The sequence below is a fragment of the Physeter macrocephalus genome, chromosome 9 (genome assembly GCF_002837175.3).
Source record: "Physeter macrocephalus isolate SW-GA chromosome 9, ASM283717v5, whole genome shotgun sequence".
In the NCBI taxonomy this organism is placed as follows: Eukaryota; Metazoa; Chordata; class Mammalia; order Artiodactyla; family Physeteridae; genus Physeter; species Physeter macrocephalus.
Genome location: NC_041222.1, coordinates 45,197,128 through 45,215,669, shown reverse-complemented (window position 1 = coordinate 45,215,669; position 18,542 = coordinate 45,197,128). Strand labels below are relative to the sequence as shown.

At 41.1% G+C, this 18,542-nt stretch overlaps 1 protein-coding gene across 1 annotated transcript in view; it reads right to left on the bottom strand.

Moving 5' to 3' along the window:
- Positions 1-18,542, bottom strand: part of SMARCA2 (SWI/SNF related BAF chromatin remodeling complex subunit ATPase 2) — a 153,206-nt gene that overhangs the window by 124,172 nt on the left and 10,492 nt on the right. Inside the window, exons 3-7 of the mRNA XM_028493907.2 lie at positions 15,848-15,974; positions 13,677-13,850; positions 12,117-12,290; positions 9,141-9,311; positions 1,042-1,095 (exon numbers count right to left, since the gene is read on the bottom strand). Coding sequence (XP_028349708.2) covers positions 1,042-1,095; positions 9,141-9,311; positions 12,117-12,290; positions 13,677-13,850; positions 15,848-15,974 — 700 coding nt within the window. The remainder of the gene's footprint in view (positions 1-1,041; positions 1,096-9,140; positions 9,312-12,116; positions 12,291-13,676; positions 13,851-15,847; positions 15,975-18,542) is intronic.

The following is an 18,542-nucleotide window of genomic DNA, read 5'->3' as shown; positions in this document are numbered from 1 at the left end:
TAAAGAAGATGTGGCACATATATACAATGGAATATTACTCAGCCATAAAAAGAAACGAAATTGAGTTATTTGTAGTGAGGTGGATGGACCTAGAGTCTGTCATACAGAGTGAAGTCAGTCAGAAAGAGATAAACAAATACTGTATGCTAACACATATATATGGAATCTAAGAAAAAAAAATGGTCATGAAGAACCTAGGGGCAAGACACAGACCTACTCAAGAACGAACTTGAGGATATGGGGAGGGAAAAGGGTAAGCTGGGACAAAGTGAGAGAGTGGCATGGACATATATACACTACCAAACGTAAAATAGATAGCTAGTGGGAAGCAGCCACATAGCACAGGGAGATCAGCTCGGTGCTCTGTGACCACCTAGAGGGGTGGGATAGGGAGGGAGATGAAGAGGGAAGATATATCGGAACATATGTATATGTATAACTGATTCATTTTGTTATAAAGCAGAAACTAACACACCATTGTAAAGCAACTACACTCCAATAAAGATGTTAAAAAAAAAGACATAAATACCATATGCTAACACACGTATATGGAATCTAAAATAAATAAATAAATAAATGGTTCTGAAGAACCTAGGGGCAGGACAGGAATAAAGACGCAGATGTAGAGAATGGACCTGAGGACACGGGGAAGGGGAAGGGGAAGCTGGGACGAAGTGAGACAGTGGCATGGACTTATAAATACTACCAAATGTAAAATAGCTAGCTAGTGGGAAGCAGCCACATAACACAGGGAGATCAGCTCGGTGCTTTGTGACCACCTAGAGGGGTGGGATAGGGAGGGTGGGAGGGAGACGCAAGAGGGAGGAGATATGGGGATATATGTAAATGTACAGCTGATTCACTCTGTTGTAAAGCAGAAACTAATACACCATTGTAAAGCAATTATACTCCAATAAAGATGTTAAAAAAAATGAATAGCAGAGTACAAAATAAAATCCGTATACACAGAGAATGGTGCAGCAAGGTATGGCAGGGTATCATTCAACAGAACACAGCAGAAATGGATGCAAAATCCCTTACCTCTCCATCTGGTCCCAGGGCAGACTCCTCCCCCTCCGCATTCTCTTCAGCCTTCTGCAAAACAGTGTCAAATGTTACATGTAAACCAAGAAAGTGGGTACAGGAAGGACCTCATGGCTACTTGGTGGTATATAACAGTAATTCATTATTGCTTATCATCATCCAACAAAGCTTAGGAATTAATGCCTTTTCTTTGTGTTTCTCTTCACTCTCTGAGACGAGACAAACTGTGTACTTTATTGGCAACTGGCAGGGAGTCAGTGAAAGCCAGGTGTGACTCAGGCCTGGCCCACTAGAGATGGGTGGACTGTGTCTTCCAGGACTCTAACAGCTTAAGATGTGGCAGCATAGGGACAGAGGTCAGAATCCCAAATGTCCTTGTGTTTGGCACCATAAAGACAAATCCTAACGTAATCAGCTCAATTTTCCCATTCCCTTAGCAAGTTTTCTAAAAATGTCCCCTGAAGAATGAATTCTGAGCCGTTCCTGGGTTATAAAAATACAAGATCATACAAAATTCTGTGAGTTCTCTGAATTTTTATCATTCTACCTAATTGGCTTTCATAATATACAGAATTTCCACAGTGGGTATGTGGGGAAATTTGATGCAGATACGGTGATCTCATGAAAAATTCTGTCATCTTCCATTTCTTAAATATTCCAATATCTTAGCCCATTAACCTTTATGTGCCTCAAAGGCAGCCTAAATGAAAAGCTAGGATTATGTCACATTTTGTACATACCCGAGAGAGATAGAGAGAGCCTCATCTGCAAGAAACACAAAATAGACTAAAATTTCTTACATTTATAACGACCTCTTCGACAAGTGAAATCCTTAACATCAGCTTTACAGAATCCTTATTTTAAAGTTATTCTGTGTGGTGTGATTAGAAGAAAAACAAAGAAACAAACAAACTTTAGTCATTTCCTTTATCAAGACATTTAAGAAAATGAGCTTTCCTCCCCTGGGCTCTTTAGTTAATTAAAAATATACATAATGATACGGAATCAATATTAACTCCACTTTGTTTACTTAAGGCATTGATTGTGTAATACATTTTTGTTTCCCATGAAAATAACTCAGTTGTCTCTTGACAAAACAGCTTTTACAGAAAATGTTTAGTGTTGAAAATCCAGCCTTTTGTCCATACTGAGGAAGGGCAGTTCCCGTAAATGTCTGAAATTTTAAAGTTGTTTGATAATTTTCTTGCAAAAAATACATGTATATAAGTATGCCAAAGCACAAGGCATAAAAAATGTAGCACTTCTACCAAAGAGTAGGAAATGAAATGCTCTCCTTGGTTATGATTTCCCAAGAATTTAATTTTCTATTTATGCCACCCCAAACTGAAAATATTTACAAGCTCAAAAGAAATGACCATCATGGAAAAGCATCCCTATGTCTGGGCTAGGGATCCAGAGAACAATGGCAGAAAGGCTCAGAAAAGAGACCGTCCCTGCTACCAGCCTCCCTGAAGATGTCATTTTTGGAATTCTCAGGCACTATATTCAGGCAACTCTTTTAATTAATGGGAGAAAGTCAATTAATCCCACCATTCTTTCCATACAAATCAGAAATTAGCTACAAATTTGGCCAACAAAGAAAATCAGATGAGACCATGAATAGGTCAATTTCCAATATCTAGCTAGTGGAACTGGATCACTATTTCAATGAATAGTACATTAAAAAGCTTGAAGGACCATAAATAACAGAATCAAAACTATTCTAAAGAATACTCTTCTGTGAATATGCTGTAGACTAGATAGGGTGCTATCTAAAAACTGCCTCATAATCAGGCCTTTCCATTACTTAAATTCCTCTAAACTAATTTTTAAACTTCTATCTGGTATCAAATTTGAGAAGCAATGTAATATCAGACTTAAGAAAGTTGGCTCTGGAATTAGATGAACTGCGTTTGAATGCCAGCTCTGTCACTAAGTGCAAGAGTACTTAGCTGTGTGATCTCGAGCAAGTCTCTGTGTCTTGGTTCCCTCTTCTGTAAAATAGGGACAGTAGCGGCCCCTACCTCATAGGGCTGCTGCAGGACTGGATCACTATTTCAATATGTACAATCCAATGTTACATGTAATATCCACCGAGAGTGCCAATTTCCACAATGTAAAAGAATCAATGATAGTCCGAGGGCTATTCTTTTATGTCTATATAAAACTGGCTATAGCACTGTCTGAAAACTGCTTCATAAGGTTATGAAGTCAGGGATTTCTGTCTGTTTTGTTCACTCATGTATTCCCACACCTACAAGGGGTCCTGGCACTTAAAAGGCACTAAATAAATATTTGAAGGATGAATGAATGAATGAATGAATGCACCAAGAACAACACTTTCCACTTAGCATACATGCAATCAATTAACATTATGTTAATTAGGTGACAATATATGTGCAAGTCATAAAAGAGTTAAGAGCACACACACGATCCTCACTGAACTGGTGCTCTGTGAGACTTCCCTTGTGTGCCCTGTACTTATATCCAGTTTGGCTATGTTATTCTAGGAGGTGGAAGCCAGATGGCAGTCTCCTCTACAGCAAGAGGTGTCAAGTTCTCCCATCATGCTTTGAATTCCTTCAGTTTGGGGACAATCTCTGGTTGGTATGCTTTCGGAAATCCACATTCTCACATCAGACTAGTGCTTAACCCTCGATTCTCTTCCCCTGCCAAAATTCCCTTCGTGTGTTGCTCAAGATCAACTCCAAACAGATTGTGACCGGTACTACGATATTGGAGTAACCTGGGACAGACTGGGCACCTGGTGGGATGGCCTGCGGCTGATGTGGCCGCGGCTGCCTGAGAGAGTTTCATATACAGTGAATCTGTAGCACGTGACTGCAAACACATCCTATCAATGTTGCCGGCTGATGCCTGAGCTTATTTCCACTGATTAAAACAAACACACAAAAAACAAAACCGACTGCAGTTCCTCCACTAATCAGGAATAAGGAACTCTGTACTGGCTTCTTCCTATCCACAAAAAGTTGAAAACTAATGACCCTCATGGGGGGGCAGGGAGGAATGTAATTATGGAATCGGATGTGAAGCAAATTACTCCTAACGAAAGACAATTTGGCTTCCCAGTTAAGGCCGATGTCAATTCATACCCTTCCTTTAGGAATGTTCATGAACAAAGCTATGTGCACAGCTATCCACCTTCCTTGCAGAGGCTGTATAAAATAATCAGCAACGCGGTGAGGAGGGAAAGGAATCCCCAAACATGAAAACCCTGTGGAAGGTGAATTCAAGAAAATGGGTCTCACTGCGGTACTTTATGCAGATTACCACAACATAGGACACAAACAGCCTCACTCTGTAAAGAAAACAGCTTTGTACCACATATTTTACAATCTATATTATAAAGTGAACACAGTTTATCCCCCAGCAGGTGTTGTTATAAGATGCTGAAACATCATTCAAATGCGTTGGCATCTTAAAGACTCATTCTGCTTCGAGGGAAACCTAAGAATTTCAGAAACCACTTGGGTTATTTTTACTGTCACTTAAGAGGACCTGTGAGCATTAAGATAGGTGATCAGGCAATTAAAAAAATACCCAAGAATATCAAATTAACAGGCAATTGCACATTACTTAAGTTGTGCCTTGCAGAGAAAACCAATTCCAGCAGTTTGACTCAAGTAACTGGTCAATCCAGTTAAGCTGGACTTTGATCCAAATTTCTGGTTTCACCCATTTTGACACTGAACTTATCAAATAAATCTAACCATCATGGCATTGTGTTCACCTACCTTTACAATAGTCACTACACTCAAATGCCCAGAATTGCCTTAGAACCTTTCTTTCACCTACAAAAATCGCCTTGTGGAGGAAAACTGCAATAAGCTAATCATCTTTGGGGAAAAGAGATAAAAGAATTGAGAAGGACTGGAGAGTAACTTGAATTTAAAATAAATGCCTCAGTAACATTACTACTTTGCATTTGATGCTCTTTTCACTGAAAATTATACCAAGGGGCTTTTCTCTAATTGTTGGCTATCTAAAAGAAAAAGAAAAACACATTTCCTATAACTATATTGATCAATACACTATGCCGGAAAGGTCCCCCCTCCAAAACATCACAGATTCATGTATAACAGTGTTTGATGAGAGAGAAAGAGAATAGAATAAGTTTCAGAAAGAAAGACCATGATGAAAAAGACATTTGACACAGCACTCCCCTATGGATTCTCTATGTTCTCATTAGTATGATGGGTTACCAAGAAATGTCACAATAAATACCAAGGGTGTAGTTCTGTTGGTATACACCCCAGTGAAAGATTTGGGGGAAGGGGATTAAATACTTTATTTTTGGCCTGAAGTCAATAGCTGGGGAAGCTGAACCTCTTAAATGACCAGAATTTTCAGCAGTAGGTTTGCGGGTTAGGGGCCTGGCATGGGCTCCCAACCACAGCTTAAGGAAAGACATACCCTAAATCTCTGTAAGAAATACCTTATTGTTTGGATATTATAGGCCAAATAATTAGAAAATTCTCTTTGTAGGATCTGGCGAGGAAGAGGGAAGCAGAGTCTGCCAAAAATAAGAAATCCTCATTTCCCACTGCAGGCCTCCACAGCCAAGGAGCCTGTCATTGTCCTAAAAGACATTCTACCTAATAATATCTAATTGATCCTCACCTAGAAAAAAATGGTGGCCATTTATTTTCTCAACACCACAGAGAACATACAGTAAGGGGAAAAAGAAGATTTTATTTTCAGAAAAACCTATAACCACATTTCAACAATCATGATCCTACATCTATACCACAGAATTGATTGATAAAATAACTAATATTTACTGAGCACTTACTATGTCCCAGGGAGCGTTCTAAGTGCTTTAGATAAACTTTCCTATGTGATCCTCACAACAAATCTAGGCTATAGGTCCTGTTCCTATCACCTTCTTACAGATCAAGAGACTGAAGCACGGGGTAATAGATCTCTTAATGAAATATCCTACAAGGGAATAACAGCAAATTAGTGTTCTGTGTTTTCTTACGCAGTTATGAATTTAAGAGATTGCGTACCAATGTGCTTTAGACAGTAGTCCAATTTCGTAAGTTAGCACGTTCAATTCTATTTGTACACAATGCCATTTCAACCTGGAGTCCCCCAGTAGATATAAGAGAACTCGCATGGCAGAGGATGGAGACCTCCAGGTCATGCTAAGTACCCATAACAGTGTATTCACCTTGTCACACTGCAGAGACTGCTGTCACCTAATTAGATATTTCAATACTTAAAAAATTATTCCTTCTCTAACACTTAAGTAGATACATAGAGCTTATTTCTTTTTCTTCCACTTCAAGGGCATTAATGGAAGGCCAGGTTGAGATCGAGAAGTTTCAGAATGATTTATAAATGTATATTTCATAGAAGCGGCTCTAATGGTGAGAAGAGAAAAACTAAGCAAGGTCCTGAGAGGTTAAAGGAAACCCACTCTATTATTCACTAACACCAAGTAAACCTGATCAACTCCCCAAGAAAGAAAAAGGCCTCTGTTACACCAGGGCAATTCCTCAAAAAATGATACACTAGTTTAACACTGAGTAAAAAAGTAGCCCTTTTCCAATTAAACTGCAAGGTCCACCATACTTATCTTTGACGGCACAGGTCTTGAAGTTACCTGTATCTAGTCCTACAAGTGTTGCCAACAGTTCAATGCTGTTAGTTCACTGAGTAAAGAAGCTTTCTCAAAACAAAGATTTAGGGATGCCTTACTTAATTAGAAAAAAAAGTAAAACCTGCAGATAGGTACAGCATGATATTCACTTCTATGGGAAAGGCTGAAAGGGACAGCACAGAATTTTTAAGTGTCCGCATGCAGGTTTCCTCCCTGACAGAGAAGCTGGAACAAACAACTCTCAATCATTCACTCTAATGGAGGGAAGAAGAACTCCAGGTAATCCAGAGTGTCAAATAATCAGCTTTTGAAAGCATCCATTTTCTTTGCACTTGAATTAAGGTACATCTAAAACTGGGTAACTCACTCTGAACTAAGTCTTAAAACCCCGTGAGACAGTTTTCAGGAAGGACTAGGAAAGGAGCCCAGTTTCTTTTTGTCCTTTCTTGATCCAAGGTCTCCCAGCAAGATGGCCCAGGAAGGAAATATGGCCTGATCTCCTTGGTCCTGCTGAGGGCGGGGGGAGCTCAGATGCGAGGCATCCTGAGAACATGCCAGGGAAGAGGGAGAGGGCTGCTAATAAACTAATAATTCTGCACATTCCATCATGTGAGCTCATCAGCGGAAGATGCCCAGAGACAGCCACCAGGCAGACTGGAGTCACTTGGGTACCTATTATTCGTTTGCCAGGAAACCAGGCCCCAGTTTTGCTCCGTGCCTTCCTTCACAGCATTCATTACAGTTTATAATTATATACTTGGGTGCATATTTGATTAATGTCTGTCTCTCTAATTAATTAAGAGGGCAAGAGTGCTTTTCCTTACCACTTGCATTCTCTCTCCCCCAGCATCTAGCTTCCTGCCTAGATCATAGTAAGTGTTCAGTTAATACTGGCCGAGCAAATACATGAAACAGAAAGAATAAGTGCTACTAGCAAACCTGCAAGCAAGAGTTTGGAGGTAGAGAGTCAACCTACAGATGATGCAGTGTTGGCAGCATCACGAAAAATACTGACAGGTTCCTGCTCTGTACAGATTAACATAAAAATAAAGGCATAATCATTACAACTCAATTATGTATCTTTCTTTGCCTATGATGATATAACAATCTAATACTATTGCAGCAATCCATTAATTAAAAGCCAGAAGCTCATATCTGAGCCATTAGCTTTTAATCACAAAGAAACACAGACTACGAATGGTAGTACTAAAAACACTAACAGTGACCTTTTTGTAACAGTCTCTGCAAAATATGCCTCAGGATCAGGAAAAACTAAAATGGCCATCTCATGGGGTCCACCTATGGAATATGACAGAATTGTTATCTGCTTGCCACGTGCCAACCCTAAGTCAGAAATTGGGAGCTGGAATTTTGCAAAGTCTATAACGCGACCTTGACAAGAAAATGAGGTATTCCTCACCAAAGAAATGTCGAAATGCAAGCCCTGACTCATCCCTTGTTCACCTTCACAATAAGGGAAGCTATCTTATACTAAAGAAATCAGGTGCAGAAGGCGCCTTTTCAATCACTTATTCCTCCTCCTTAATTATGAAACAGGTATGAGAATTCAGGAGCCATGAAATTAATTATTTTTTTGAAAAACATTTTGTTCAATTATTCAGTGCAGAGAAGAAATGATTAAATGCTACCAATCCTCAATCTTCACAATTCTAACGAAGACTTCCTGTTGATGTTTATACCTGGGCCAATCAGAATTGACCGTGAAAACAAAATATCCACCGAGAACTATATTAGCAGACTTCTTAAGCTTCAAAGAGGCTCTATATTTACAGGTCTTCAAAGGGAAGCAGGTTACCCTTGAATTGAGATATAGTAGCTGCAGAGTACAGATTCTAAATCTTACCCTTCATTTCTCATAATAAATTGGATTATTTTACATAAGACTATTTACTGTTTTCTGTAATCACCTAAAACCCTGACTTGCACATTTACCTTAGTGTAAAACCGGGGCAGCTGAACTGAGTGAACAGTCTTGGCATCACTGTCTGTCCAAAGAAACAGGCTGGAATATGTTCTAAAAGTATCCCAAAGCTATCTCTTCCATCTTCCTCTGGCTCCTTTCAATCTGAACACAGCATTTTTGTCTTCATTTTCACTCCAGTTTCTTAACTCAGCAGTCCCCTGCCTCGCTGGCATTGCACTTGAGCAAACATTTCTTTGTGCCCATGGTTTTCCTTTTTCTACCGACCATGTGTACTTAGTTTCTGGATGCCGTGTGAAACACTGGAAATACGAACCAAATATACATCCTGTCCATCATGCCGCCATCTCCAATATGTTGCCTAGTACACCTAGTACATCAACCCATTTATATCAGCAATGTTTGCAATATAATCATCTAAGTCTCCCATTAGTGTAGCAGGAAGTACTCATTAAAGGGCAACATGTGCCGAAAACTGGTCGGCGGCCACACGTTGCCCAGCTCAGCCACAGCCACTCAGGTGCTCACCTTCCTCTTCCTCCTCCTCTTCTTCTTCTCTTTGGCCGCCTGGGCTTGCTTATGCTCCCAAACCAGATTAGTCAGGTTGGCCACATACTCATCGGTCTGCTGCAAAAGGTACGCTAAACGCCTATCTTTCTTTTGATCGATCAGTTTTCTATAGCCCTCTTCATCTTCAGCCTATTAAGGAAAGAAGAGCATGATCAGAACATAATAAAAGTTTGCAGACAACACCTTTTTCCACTCAACCCTCCCCTTGATGGTCTGAACTTCGGTGGTCCGCGCAGCAAACCGAATGATGTCGGCCGCCCGAGTTCTCGCACCCTGTCTGGGACTGGGGAACACACGGAGGTACGATGCCTATGTCCTGGGACACCAGAGTTCACGGCAAGGTCAACACACATAACCACGCTATTTGTGTGGTGTGATCAAGCACTCTGAGCCAACTTTTCATTCTTTTGTGTTTCTTTAACTGCGCAAAAAGTGTTAAAATTTGAGGATTCACCATCTGAAACTTATTCTTAACTTTACATTTTGGAAAGTGTCAAATATAACCAAAAGTAGAGAAGGTACTATAATCTCTCCTATAACCAACACCAAGCAACAAAAATTAACTCCCTATGACTCCTGTTTGTTTCGCTGCAGCCCTTCCCCCACCTCCTCCCTGAAATCCCAAACTGGATTGTCCTGAAGCAAATTCCAGACATAACAGCTTTTCATTCATAACTACTTCAATAAGTACTTCCAGAGGCAAGGAACTGAATAGGTTTTGAACAAATAACTTCTTATACTTAAAAGCATTACAAGGACTTCCCTGGTGGCACAGTGGTTAAGAAACCACCTGCCAACGCAGGGGACATAAGTTCGAGCCCTGGTCTGGGAGGATCCCACATGCCGCGGAGCAACTAAGCCCGTGTGCCTCAACTACTGAAGCCCACGCACCTAGAGTCTGAGCTCCGCAACAAGAGAAGCCACCGCAACGAGAAGCCTGCGCACCACAACCAACAGTAGCCCCCGCTCGCCGCAACTAGAGAAAGCCTGCGCTCAGCCACGAAGACCCAACGCAGCCAAAAATGAATAAATAAATGAATTTATAAAAAATGTGGTTGATAGGAAAGGTCACATTGGGAGGGATTTTGGTCACAGGTCGGCACTGCGTGATGGGCCCAGATGACTGGAGACAAGTCATTAGCACCTGAAGCCTGACAGTGCTGAGCCATAAAACAGACACAGTACTTCCCACTTCTACCTCCTGTTAAGCAACATTATGAGGTTACATGGAATAAAAACTGATGCACTCTGGGTCATTTCCAGAGAAATCTTTTTATACATCCCAGTAAAAGGACATCTCAAAAATATCTTCCTCACGTGATGCAGGATTAAAAGGAACACACTGCAAAATCTTTAAGAGGCAGCTCCTTACAGAGAAGCTTAGGTTTTTCAGTCCAAGGGTGTCCCTCCAGCATTTGCTGGAGTAACAGCAGCCTCATCACTCCGTCTGGCTGCTATCTGCCCCATGGACGAGCATGAACCTCAAATGCTATTATAACTGTAATTGCTTTTGGTTACGGTTGATCTCACTTGAAGAAAGAATGATAAAAAAAAACTTCAGTGTCCCTGTTATCTGTATATTCCATCATTTAATTGCGAAAATTAATGATTTGCAAATGCCTAATCATTAGCGTCAAGCCAATCTGTTACTGAAGTTCTAATATAGTTTCACTTCAGTTGAATCAGACGAATTTGACTGCTCCCTGCTCAAATACTATAAAATGGTCTCCCCAGCTAGTTAGCCATCTCTTGGTCCCCTCCCTCCCAAAATACGAGAGGGAGGCAGGAGAAGGTCGTAAGATGTAGTAGACCCCGGACACAGAGCCTTTTAAAATATGGTGTTCACTCTCCAAAATACAAAAAAATTAATGACAAAAAAACGCAAACCGTAATACCAGCCAGGAAAACTATGTCATTTGGAATTTTCCAGGGACATAATTATGGGTTGAGGCTAATGATTTTATCTTCATCCAATACCCAGGCATTACATCCCAGATAGAATTTACAGGTCTCCTATCAATATACATTACACACACTTTTCTAAAATCCACGGTGTGCTCTGAGGTCCGATACCAAAAATAAATGGCCAATAAACTCAAATACGCAGGCCAGTGATATAAACCAATTCCTTCTGTGTTTATATATCCATTAAAAAGTAACAGTGAAAACGAAATGACCCATTAACATCGCTATCATAAAAAAAGCAACATTTCAAAATTAACTTAAAAATCACTTTTTAAACTGTTAGAGAAAAATTTCTGCCAGAATTTGGAAGCACCAGCGGCTTCAAAAAAAGAGAACTTCTTAGATTCCAAGACACAACTTCATGAGATATTCATTTAAAACAACTTGTGTCATTAGTCTCGAAGAGGCAACACTTTAAAAAGAACTGCCGTTTCCATCCTTCCAGGTCTGGTGAGCAAAACTCCTGCAAAACATAGTACCTGCCTTTACGTAAAAAGCTATCATCTGGGGCTTCCCTGATGGCGCGGTGGCTGAGGGTCTGCCTGCCGATGCAGGGGACATGGGTTCGTGCCCCGGTCCGGGAAGATCCCACATGCCGCGGAGCGGCTGGGCCCTTGAGCCACGGCCGCTGAGCCGGCGCATCCGGAGCCTGTGCTCCGCAACGGGAGAGGCCACAACCGCGAGAGGTCCGCGTACCGAAAAAAGAAAAAGCTATCATCTGAAAATAACAGTGCCACCCTAGGACATGGAAACACTACACTCATCAGTGGTAGCCCTAGATTTGTGGCACTGCTCTGTCTAGGAAAGGGAAGATATTTTTACTCCATCCCTGTAAAGTTCAAAGGAATGGATCACTGTATTTGATAGGCAGCTTTTCCTCTCTCCTTCTACTACAGCATGTTTAACATTGTCAGTGCAGATGGCTGTGAGGGGAGCATCTTCCTGGGCCCCTGTAGGGAGGCCCCTTACCATCAATCTCCGCATTCTCTCCTTTTCGATCCGCTCGGTCTCCTTCTTCTGTTCCCTTTCGGTGTTGGCGTGCCAAGTGGCCACTGCTTTGGAAAGCTTCTGGATCTTCCCGGCCACGGACCGATGGTACTCCTTAAAATCTTTTGCATGTTGCAAAATACTGTTCAGGTATTCCTAAGGGATCCAAAGTGGGGAGAAGAGAAGGCTTAAAATTCAGTTCCCAATGTCGTTTGAGGTTTCATCACAGTCCAGGGAAACTCTGTGTATTGAACAGCCATGGGGGACTAGAACCTATTTGGGGACAGGTGCCCTGGTGTGTCTCCATAGCTGAGGTGTGGGCTATGTGGTGGTGGGAAAGATGACTTCTCAAAGTTTGTTTTGGTGCCAGCCGGTGGAAGAGAAGCCTCCCCGGCCTTGAGGGTGTGGCCACATGAAAATGGAAAGATCAAAGGTTGAGAGAGACCTACAAAACAGTGATGATAAAATGTAAAGCAAATCACTCCCAGATAAACCTCAGGGAGACGGGTGTTTCCAGTGAGAAGTGTGTTACAAAACTCGTGTTTCTTCTGCTCTCACTTAAATACCTTAGAATTGTCCCTCAAAAAAAGCTTTATAGGAAGCTAAAATTGCCATACATCTTTTGTATCCACTTTTTAAATAAAGAAGGGGAAACTTATAACCTTATTTACACTTAAGTCCAACACTTTTCAAAACAAAACTTGGGCTTCCCTGGTGGTGCAGTGGTTGAGAATCTGCCTGCTGATGCAGGGGACACGGGTTCGAGCCCTGGTCTGGGAGGATCCCACATGCCGCGGAGCAACTGGGCCCGTGAGCCACAACTACTGAGCCTGCGCATCTGGAGCCTGTCCTCCGCAACAAGTGAGGCCGCGACAGTGAGAGGCCCGCGCACCGCGATGAAGAGTGGCCCCCGCTCACCGCAACTAGAGAAAGCCCTCGCACAGCAACGAAGACCCGACACAGCCAAAAAAAAAAAACTTAATCAAGGCACTAAATTAAGCACAGAAAAACAAAATTCACAGGATTACAACAGGAGATCAAATCCTACATCAAAATATTTCCAAATCCCTAGAAAGGAATGTTTTAAAATATCTGCCCCTGTGAAACCTTCAACTGGGCCCTTGAAAAGCCCAGGATACTATATTTATATATGTGATAAAAATAACTGTTTGCCCTCTTCTTTCCAAGTTCCTTCTTCCCCAGGACTTTGTTCCAGGAAACCCGCCTGTGCCTACCCAGTCAGCAGCATCCCACGGGGTTATGAATATGACACCTGATTGGAATTCAGAAAGCAGGGTCCCCCCACCCCCTTATCCTGTACTGACAGTTCGCGTGCCCTTGCGGAGGTCACCTACCACGCTGGCTGGGCCTAGGTTTCCTCATCTATGAAATGGTGTGGTTGGACTACGTGAGCTCCCAGGATCCTTTCTGTGATGTCCCCACTGCCTGCAGTTGTCCACTGTTCAGTGGTTCTGACTCCGCCCAGTTTCTCGCTTAGCATCTCCGTCAACAGCGGGGCACCCAGAGCCCAGGCCCAAGTACCTGGTGCTTCTGCCGACGCTTCCTCTCCTGCTCGATTTTCTGCTGCTTCTCCAGCTTCTCCGTCATGCGGGCTTCCCTCAGGGTCTGGCGCTTGCTCCGTTTGTATGCTTTGGAGTTGAGGGCCGTCTCCAGGGTCGTGTCCCGTCGCATGCAGGCCACTACCTCCTGTCTCAGCTGTCAAGAGGGGAGCAGTTAGAACACCTCCCCAGACGGAGGCCAGACCCCCGTCGCCCCCTGCCCTCCATTTAGTGGAGCTGAATGGTGACTCCCTGAGTTTCTCCATCACAGTTGGCCTTTTAGTAAACAAAGGGACTACATCATGCTGAATGTATATGGTATTTTCAAAGATGCTCTAAGTTTTCTTTCCAAAAAATTCAGAGAGGAAGCAAGTACGGCACTGTTAACAGTAAAGAAAATAAATCAGTAAGTAAGTAGAGGATGTCTTGGCTTTTAAATAAATTGATTCACTCTATTTAATTATCCTAATGATATTAATTAGTTAATAAGCTTTTTACGTTTTTTTACTTCCATACTAACATGCTAAGTTAGTGCCATGCTAACTTTCTCTTTGTGCTTAAAGATTAACGTGAACAAGGCTGCGCAAAAAAGAATAGAAGAATTACTTCCTGCTCATGTGAAGTAGCTGCAGATATGCAAACAGTGCTAATTCATCATCTCACGTAAAAGACGGAAATACTAATTTGGGCTTCCTCCCACTCCTAACAATGATATTCTTTGCAAGATACTTAATATTTTTTTTACTGTATTATGGACTTCTTTTAGATCAGAAATACAGTGTTTCATTCATACTGTATGTTACCTGGTGGTAAAAGGTGGGGGGTGGAAACATGCACTGAAATAGCAATTCGACTGAATCTGAAATCAGCATCCATTACAGCTAATTTCATTGGAAAACGTCACAGCTAACAGATTTTTCAATAATATGAAGCAAAAATCAGAAACCAATCAGAATCCAGCATAGTGAAGCTAATTTGAATCTAATCTTATTCCTGAAAATACTCATTTAACAAAATTTTATTAAACAGCTTATCAAGGCATTTTATGAAGTTACCTGTAAGGAAGAAGCAAATGGAGCGCAGAAAGTTTTTTCTTTTTTTTTTTTTTCCTTTCTTTTTTAGTTCTTAATTTAAGCTCTAATCTATTCTCACAAACCTATGGTCAAGTAGCCTCCAGCCACCACGATGCCCCTCTTGTGATATTATAACCAACAAGGCAAAACGTATTTCCAAGTTCATATGACAATAGCAAGAGAGTTGGCCTTGTGATTTTACTCACATCCTCCAATAGACCAAGTCATGTAATTCAGTACTTCCACACTACTTTCAGTCATTAATTATTCATTTTGCGTGCCCCGAGACCTTCACCAAATAAGCTCGTCTGACTGGCGAGGAAGCATTCCTTTTCCCCTTTGGCTAAATGCCGCTGTGCGACGACCAGGGGACCTGAAGCTTTGGGGTCCAGAAGGCAAAACTCGCCAAAGTGAAAATTAGCTCTACTTCATTCCACTAGTCTCCTACTGATTTAGCAATTATAAAATAGATCGCTATGCTAGCCTTTCTTAATCAGTGACTACTAAGACCATAGCGAGCACAATAGATACAAATTCACTGATTAGTCAAATATGGGGGTCTGATGTGATGAAATGCTCCAAAAGTAGGTGTTGACGAATGATCAACAGTTACAAAGCAGTTTTATGTATTTCTATAAACACTGAGCTATTAATTTAGTTGAGTGGCTTTCGTATTTGTTAAAATGATTTTCATAGTCATGGCTAGGATTTTACATTTCTCTTTACAAAGAAGCTCTGATCTATCACCTTCCTGTTTTTCTTTGAAACCATAAAGGCAAACAGGAGCTATCCCATCTGTTCTCAAGGTTTCATCTACAGTAACAAAATGCCGTAACTCTGACTTTGGAAACCATAATATGGAAGAAAAAAATGTCTCTGATGTACAGAAGAGAAAAATAGAATAATAAGCAGTCAGTCTTCATTACTTTTAGTTCTGCGCTACTGGTCGAAAAGATACAGTCTTTTACTAAGTTTATATCTTTATAACAATATTGAACGACTTAAGGAAACACAGAGATCACACTCTGGAACAATTATATTTATTTCCTGCACCTCAGATGTGCTGGGGAAAAGGTATTACCTGACGCTGGAAATTGAGTAACCGAAGTGCTTTCAGTTCCACGGTTGCTTTGGTTCGTAAATCTGGTGGCAAAGAGCCAGGGAGATTTTCCAGTTCCTGTATCCTATGGGCTATGCGAGCCTGAAGTCTAATGGAGATAATAAAATGGGGGAGGGGGAAGGTGGAAATATACATTACAGTCTGGTCTTAAATGATAGACAACAACCTGAGGTTTAAGTTCACCTTCCAGATACTGACGGCCGATTTCTGATACCCAACTAGATTATCTGATGTTAAACAGAGAAAAGCTACCTTTGCATTAATGCAGACAGGTGCTATATTACTTAACACTTTGGCCTTCTTCACAACCTCTCTCTAACAGCCAAGAAGGAAGGCTCAGAATACATCTAGGAGGAAAGTCAAGCCCCATGGCTCCCTCCGAAGAGAGAGAGAAAATGAGACAGGAAAATTTGACTTGCTTCCGAACGCCTGGCCAGCCAGAGTGCAGAGCTGAGACAACGGAGTTCTCTTCCTAACTTCTAGTTCTGTCCTAAGGCAACGGAGCCTTTTGCCCTCCTTGCCAAGATGCTGACGATGACAGCCAGTAAAGCTGAGTGAACAAGAGCAGTTTTAGGTGCTGAGGTCACAGAAACCAGCCAACCCAAAACATTCAAAGAGAGAGTGCGCTACCGGCCACAACCATTTCCTCTGTGAGCAGTGCTTGCTTGAGAAAAGAAAAGGCAAATTAGGCATTTTTAAAAATCAGGTTTGGAGCAGCAGTAAATAGTAAACAGTTTTTAAAAACTAAGAGTTTCCAGAAAAGGACGGCCGGGGAGTCTCATTCTGGACATCATCAAAAAATAGAACTATAGGGGCTTCCCTGGTGGCGCAGTGGTTGCGCGTCCGCCTGCCGATGCAGGGGAACCGGGTTCGTGCCCCGGTCTGGGAGGATCCCACGTGCCGCGGAGCGGCTGGGCCCGTGAGCCATGGCCGCCGAGCCTGCGCGTCCGGAGCCTGTGCCCCGCAACGGGAGAGGCCACAACAGAGGGAGGCCCGCATACCACAAAAAAAAAAAAAAGAAAAAAAATAGAACTATAGGTACTGCCTCACAATAGAGGCAGAAGAGAAAATAAAAGACTTCCTACTTTATTCATTTGGGATACTATTACTGTTAGTCATAGAAACTGGTTTTAGGGTTCACCTGGATCCTATTCTTACAAATAATTACATGCCATCTAAATCTATTTTTAGAATGACCTCCCCCCAAATTTGGGGCAAAACTGTCTTGGAATAGATTTCAACAAAAAAAGAACAGTAAAAGGTAGTAAGTTAAACTAAACTAATAGTAACTACACTAAGTTAGGTGCATTTAAAGCACAATTTAATTGTCTCTCTCTCTCTCTCTCACACACACACACACACACACACACACACACACACACACACGCGCACCTCTACAAGGTAAATGCGCCATTTTATTGAAGAGAAAATTGAAGTTCAGAGATATTAAGAAACATGTGGACTTCACAGAGCCAGTAAAGGAGAAAGCCGAGGCTGGAACCCTCACTGGCCTGACACAAACACCACTGCAACGATACTGCAGATAATTAAAATATATTTTCTAACCGCAAACTCCCTTGGAACTCAACTAAAAATTGATCACTAAAGATTCTGTTAAAAATTAATATTATGCTTTTTTCAACCTTTATAATGCTGTCTGTTGACATGAAAAAGGAAAACCTTCTGTGACTTAGACGTTGCAAAATATCTTAATAGTTCATATAGCCCAAATAGCAAAATGAGGGCGTTTTTAAAAACTTAAGAGTTGTTTGCTTTGGTAGAGAAATAAAATATCATCTTTTTCAAAACTTTAAAAATGATAGTAAGGGTAATGCATCATTTTTCATTGACAATAATATTCTGATAGATTCCTCTTTTATTTGGTATATACGTGTTATTAATTCTGATTTACTAAATGATTTATCATAATGTGTTATTACTAATATTATTGTTATTGTGTGTTACTTCAACTATGCATACCAACACAAACAATAGTACTTTTAAATGGTTTAACCATGCAACAGACTAAAAATGTGTTAGTTCAAGCAACAACAATAAACTTTCATCAATTTATTCTCTTGATCAAATTGTTCAGACTCTCCCAACTTTCTTCCACATTCCTTTTACTATTGACACTCATGGGATTCTCATCGCAGTTTAAAATTTTTCTCTGTATGAAACAAACCTTTACTTTCTTTATCCAATTCAATTTCTTAAATATGCACATAACCAAAAATTCCCAAATACAGCAACAGGTGATGGATCTTAACAATTAGCATATTAAAAGAAAAATCTATTACAGATTTTTCTCAAATACATAATTTAAAGGGAAAAAAACTAAACCAAAACAATTTTACTTGTGTAGCGTTAAGGCCATACTAAAGGAAATTTAGATACTACAGCAGGGTGAGATATGGTTATTCTGCTTCCTTGGTTCTAGATTTACTGCAGACCCTTTTCATTTGACTATCCCAGAACTCAAACTATCCCTTGGTATTGTGTTTTACTCTGCTTGACAAAGTGGGTCAGGTGCTACATTAGAAGAATGGCTGCTTTTTCCTTAATCATCTAAAGGACTATGGAACTAGGCCTAAATAAATAATCTTAGGACAACTGGGCTGACCGTGTAGAGACTAAATCACACTGAACTGGGAGG